This window comes from Boleophthalmus pectinirostris, unplaced genomic scaffold, assembly GCF_026225935.1.
Source record: "Boleophthalmus pectinirostris isolate CB_2022bp ecotype Guang Dong unplaced genomic scaffold, ASM2622593v1 HiC_scaffold_7, whole genome shotgun sequence".
NCBI classification, from domain to species: domain Eukaryota; kingdom Metazoa; phylum Chordata; class Actinopteri; order Gobiiformes; family Gobiidae; genus Boleophthalmus; species Boleophthalmus pectinirostris.
Window position 1 is genome coordinate 13,444,883 of NW_026571473.1, and position 6,138 is coordinate 13,451,020.

Genomic DNA, 6,138 nt, shown 5'->3' on the forward strand with positions numbered 1-6,138 from the left:
GGCCAAGGCAACGAGGAAGCATGACGGTACAAATCCGTGCTTTCCCAATGCTGACTGCTGCAATGTCATGTAAAACTTGTAAACATCTCAATGTCACTCAGTCCTAATTGATGCGCAAGAAAAAATATGCAAGGTTGCAAAGACTCCACTTGCTGGTGCACTGAGGAGTGAAGCAGTTTTTAAGGAGGCAATATAAATACAGAACTTGGATTGCATGGGTGAAATTTCTAGGTGAAAATTAGAACAGTCCATCAAAAAGGTGCTCAAATATGCCTGTAATTGTCATAGTTTTGACTGAGGTTCAAGAATCACGCAAACATTTTTTTTGTTGTTTTTTAGACTACACTACTGTATATTCTAATTTTACATACCTTCAAAATAGCTATTGCAATATTAGCTATTTTTCTATATCCCCCACCTCTTCTTCCCAACTTAAATGTGAATAAGTAACACCAATGTATTCTGGGTAACCATTAGCCAGGCACTGGGTAATTGAACCAGATTGATAATGTTGTTTGTAGAGTAATGAACTGACTAAATGACTTTCATAAGTTCAACAAACTGTACATCACTGTTCATTTAAATAATGGGATCTTGTCCAAGGTTTACTGACACCAAGATCTTATATGAAGTGTCTTTTTTTTCCCTTTGACGTTCATGTAAATAATGCATGTATTTGAAATACAAATGGGCATTCCTTCTCCAGAAATCAGATGAAAAGACTTAGGACTAGAGTTAAAATTGATCTTTAAAGTATCACCTATTATAAAAATGCATTCTTAAAAAGTAGAAAGCCTCTGCTTCTCCCAATTATTAACTATTAGCTTACTGTACTCTGGCAAAGATTCTGCAAAGCAACAGGAGTGTGTGCAGAGTGGAGTGGGGTGTTTTTTTTTTGTTTTTTTTGTTTTGCTTTGTTTTGTTTTTTGGGAGGGGTGTGTGTTTTGTCTGTATGTTTTTTGTTTTCTTAAAAGTGAAAATCATTATTAATTATTATTTTACCAGCATGCTGCAGTTAATTAATTATTTTCATCATACTTTAAAGTTAATGTGATATTGGCAGTTACCTCAACTCCATCATATTCCTGTTCCAGTGCGCTGCAGTACTGAGGAAGTCCCACCTGACTCAACCATCTGGAGATCGACTGGTGCTTCATTGTGAAACTTGCACTTGATCAGTTGGATGTTTTCAACTAATCAGTAAATGTACCTAAAAAACAAATGGGAGAACATATTACTGACATTCAACAGTTACATAAAAAGGCTACACTGTTATCTCTGTGTTGGAAAAAGCTGGGAAAAGAGCATTGGCAAGGGTGCTATAGTTAACTAGTTGGATTATTTGTTAATACAAATCATAAATCTTACTCCTTTCAACAACACAGTAACTTTTTCAGATCAGATGAAAAGGGATTGTCTGGACTGACTGACGTCTCAAAGGAACTAAAGGCATTCTTGTTGAACCTAAAAAATTCAACATATGGAAGAAAAAGGACTATTTCCTCAGTAATTCATATTACTGTAAATGAGCAGAGGTTGGTGTCTCAGAGAAAGAGACGTGTCATTGGAGAGACCCTTGTTCTAGTAAAGGTGTGACTGAGCACCCTGCGCCCCTCCACCCCCTCCCACCCCCATAACCCACCTCTGTACCCCACTCAATCTGTTTAAGTGATGTCCCCCAGAGGAGCGTGACCACTGGGTGTCATTGAGCGTGACAGGCCCGGGTGCATCAGGCTAATGTACGAGCATGTCATCATGGAGATGAGTCTCTCATGCACTCTATGTACACTGTCAGGGTCACAGCCAATCAAGACAAAAGATACCAAGAGACAACCCAGTGCGTCTTCATCTATAGGGATGTAACAACTGAAACACTGTCATATTGTAACTTCAAATATACAATAATATCGTGGGCCATCACAATATATTGCATTAGAAGTCTCGTTGCTTAAATTTTTTTCGTGCAGTAGCTAAAAAAGAGGGAACAGGCCATGATCTTTAGCTCCATTTCAGTGCAGACTACATGAAGAAATAACTAACTGTAATAACTAAGTGCTTTTAAATCTCAGTTCTTTTAAATATGTCTGAGGCTTATCAAGACAGTCAAGTCACAAATTTGTTATTCTCTATAAAATATTGTAAATGCATATCATGAAAATATCATACAGAGATTTGGATAAAATTGCATCCCTAATCATTTCTGTATAGATTGGCAATTTTGACAAAATCTCCACAAAATATTTTTTGGAGAACCCAATATTGCAAATTAGCCTTGACTATAAACACTGATATCTGCATCAGACTAATTAATTGTTAATCTTGGTTTGTTGTGTCTGCCCTTATTGAAATAAACAATAATTAAATAAGTACTTTTTATTCAAATGTTTAAAAGCCATATCAAAGTTTATATGATAAAGTAGCCCAACTATAAAAACTGCTTCAAATTATAAAAAAGAAAAGCAGTATTTTGCAGTGGTCTTTTGTTAGATTCATTAAACAATATTTGACAGTCCGTGTCATTAGTAATTTCACTAATGTATCACAGCTACACATAATGCTGAAGAAGCAAATATTGAGACATAACACTGTCTTCTTGTTTTAAATTTCATCAATCATCTTAAAATTTATAACAGCAGTCAGATTTAATTAGTCTGAAACAAATGCACTGAGGCATATGCCGGCACACTGTGTAGCAACAATACTAGACCAATAATACATAAATCACCTCGAAATTAATACATGAATTAAACAGGACAATGAGGAGAATGTTAACATTCAAATACAGTGGTAGACTTGTTTTTCCTTTACTCAATGAATGTTGATATTAATAAGATAAAATGGCAAATCAATGCTCATGCATCCTGTGTTATTAAAAAGTCACGTCTTTTGCTTTTTTTTCTCTCAAATAATGCAGCCCTAATGCCAATTATCAACCAGTACCAGTGCAGAGACTGAAAAAGCATTTCATTTATTTAAACAAAAATAAAACGAGATTAAACTGATCCAAATGTGTTATGTAGCTGTTATTTATTCCTCATCTTCAATGAGGATGTTGTAATCCAGTGGAAGGAATACTTTGAGGATCTCCACAATCCCACCTTCACCTCTTCCAAGGAGGAAGCAGAGGTTGGGGACTTGAGGGCGGACCTGTCCATCACCCTGGCTGAAGTTACTGAGGTGGCTGGCAAGCTCCTCGGTGGCAAGGCTCCCGGGGTGGATGAGACCCATCCGTCTTAAGTCTCTGGATATTGTGGGGCTGTCTTGGCTGACATGTCTCTGCAACATCACGTGGTAGTCGGGGACAGTGCCTCACAGGAATCCCTCCCGGTAAGGTCTATTCCAGGGTACTGGAGAGGAGAATCCAACCAATAGTCGAACCTCGGAACAGAAGGACCACTGTGGTTTTCATCCCGACCGTGGAACAATCTACGCTCTCCAATCTACGGGTGCTTGAGGGTTCATACGAGTTTGCCCAAGCAGTCCACATGTTTTTGTGGATTTGTAGAAGGCATTCGACCGTGTCCCTTGTGGTGTCCTGTGGGGGGGTCCTCGGGGCCCTTTGCTAAGGGCTGTCTGGTCCCTGTATGACCGGAGGAGGAACTGTGTTTGCAGTAAGTCAGACCAGTTTCAGGTGCATGTTGGACTCCGCCAGGGCTGCCCTTTGTCATCAGTTCTGTTCATTGTATTTATGGACAGAATTTCTAGGTGTAGTTAGGGGCTGGAGGGGGTCCGGTTTGGGGACCACAGGATCTCATTTCTGCTGTTTGGCCATACCAGCTTGTCAAAGCCTAAGCTAAGCAAGTCTGGGCCTGGATGGGAGACCAGTGGGAAAATCTGGTGCCCCCCTGGGGCACCAATCACAAAAATTGTTGTTGTGTCCTTAGGCAAGGCACTTCACCCATATTGCCTGGTATGAAAGTGATGTGTGCGTGAGTGATGGTGGTGGTCAGAGAGACCAATCGCGCCAATTGGCATGGCAGCCGCACTTCAGTCAGTCTGCCCCAGGGCAGCTGTGGCAACAATAGTAGCTTACCACCTCTGGATATGGAGTGAATTAATAATGTAAAGCATCTTTGTGACAAATGTCTGTGAAAAGCGCTATATAAATAAAAAACTTACTTGCTGTTTGAGGATGATTTTGTCCTGTTGGCTTCATCAAGCCAGGACCTGCAACGTGCACTGGGGCGGTCTGCAGCCGAGTGTGAAATGGCTGGGATGAAGATCGGCGCCTCCCAATCAGAAGCCATGGTTCTAGACTGGAAAAAGGTGTCTTGCCCTCTCCAGGTGGGTGGGGAGTCCCTGCTTCAAGTGGAGGAGTTCATGTATCTCAGGGTCTTGTTCATGAGTGAGGGGAGGATGGAGTGTGAGATTGACAGGCAGATCGGTGCAGAGTCGGCAGTGATGCGGCCGCTGTATCGGACCGTTGTGGTGAAGAGGGAGCTGAGCCGAAAGGCAAAGCTCTCGATTTACCGGTTAATCTACGTTCCTACCCTCACCTAGGGTCATTAGCTTTGGGTAATGACCGAAAGGATGAGATCGCGCATACAAGCGGCAGATATTAGTTTTCTTCGCAGGGTGGTTGGCCGCTCCCTTAGAGATAGGGTGAGGAGCTCAGTCACATGGGAGGAGCTCAGGGTAGAGCTGCTGCTCCTCCATGTCGAGAGGAGCCAGCTGAGGTAGCTCGGGCATCTGTTCCGGGCATATCCCACCAGAAGGAGTCCCCGGGGAAGACCTAGGACACATTGGAGGGACTATGTCTCTTGGCTGGCCTGGGAATGCCTTGGGGTCACCCCGGAGGAACTGGAGGACATGTCCGGGGTGAAGGAAGTCTGGGAGTCCCTGCTTAGATTTCTGCCCCCGCAATCTGGCCCCAGATAAGCAGAAGAAAATGGAAGTCGATATCTGATACCAGTATTGGATCACTGCACCCCTAATGCCAAGTAAACTATATTTTATTTTACTGAAAATGTAACCAAACATGACTTTGTGCAGTTTATACAGAATTCAGAGGAACTGTAAGTGTTCAAGTACTTGGTGACCCTGCTCCATATGATGCCATAAAAAGTGTCGAGTTCACCACATTAAGAGGATGTGAGTGAAACCTGGCCCCGCCCTTTCTACTCTGCTGAGGTTTAAACTCACTGCATCTTTGCTCCAGATGATCCAATAATTCACCTCAACCAGTAAACAGGAGCCTGCTCTTTTACTAGGCCTCTGATACTGAAAGTGGTTTTGCTTATAAAAGTCTGATTGGAAACGTGTGAAGGAATGCATTTACAGACAAGCAGTTAATCCTCACAGTTGTTTGGTGCTCTATTTTTGTAACATTAATAAAGAATGATTTAATAAAAAATAATTAAATCCAAGATATTCTAACATTGAAAAACACCAAATATTCAATATCTGTGACTTTTTGGTCCTGACCGATCGTTCACTACCATGTGCCACTTTTAATTCTTGTTTATAAATTAGCCCTCACGCTCTGCTCGGGGTCACATAGACCCAAAGAAACATTTTTTTAAAAAGTATTTTCTCGCCTGGCGATAAAATAAATGAAAATAATTTTTGGGGTCTGATTGACCCGCCCCAAGAGAGCGGGATGGGAAAAAAAATGTTTCTTCAGGTCTATGTGACCCAGAGGAGAGCATGAGGGCTTTAGGAAAAACAACTTCTGAAAACATTCGTATTACACTCAAATCTGAATTTTGATGCACACTTCAATTTATATACTGACTGAGGTAAGAAGTAAATTGAAGCTATTTTTACAAACTTCATACTTCCCTGTGATTGGTTAAATATACCTTTCACTCACAATCAGAGTGAGGCTGACCAATAGGAGGAGTGGGTGGGGAAAGTTACCTGTACTTGAATGTAGTGCTTTCATTAAAGGTCCTTTGCAAAATGAGGATGAAGATTAACGAGGATACAACATTATAACAGATCAGAAAATAAAAAGCCACTCTGTACAGGATGGTGCTTCCTGTTTTGCATTATGGAACCTGCCAAAGTCATTGAAAACATTATTATGATTTACATATAAAATGAGGTGATGGTCAGTGGTGCAAATGAACCATTAAAAATTTAAGTGTTTTTTCCCTAGACTTTTTTCAACACATATTTTTTTCAATTTCCACTTTA

At 40.9% G+C, this 6,138-nt stretch overlaps 1 protein-coding gene across 1 annotated transcript in view; it reads left to right on the top strand.

Annotated features, from left to right (window-relative positions):
• The first annotated feature begins 3,270 nt into the window (after nt 1-3,270).
• The window catches only part of mast3b (microtubule associated serine/threonine kinase 3b), a 21,193-nt gene continuing 18,325 nt past the window's right edge, over nt 3,271-6,138 (top strand). The window contains exon 1 of the mRNA XM_055164771.1: nt 3,271-3,344. Coding sequence (XP_055020746.1) covers nt 3,271-3,344 — 74 coding nt within the window. The remainder of the gene's footprint in view (nt 3,345-6,138) is intronic.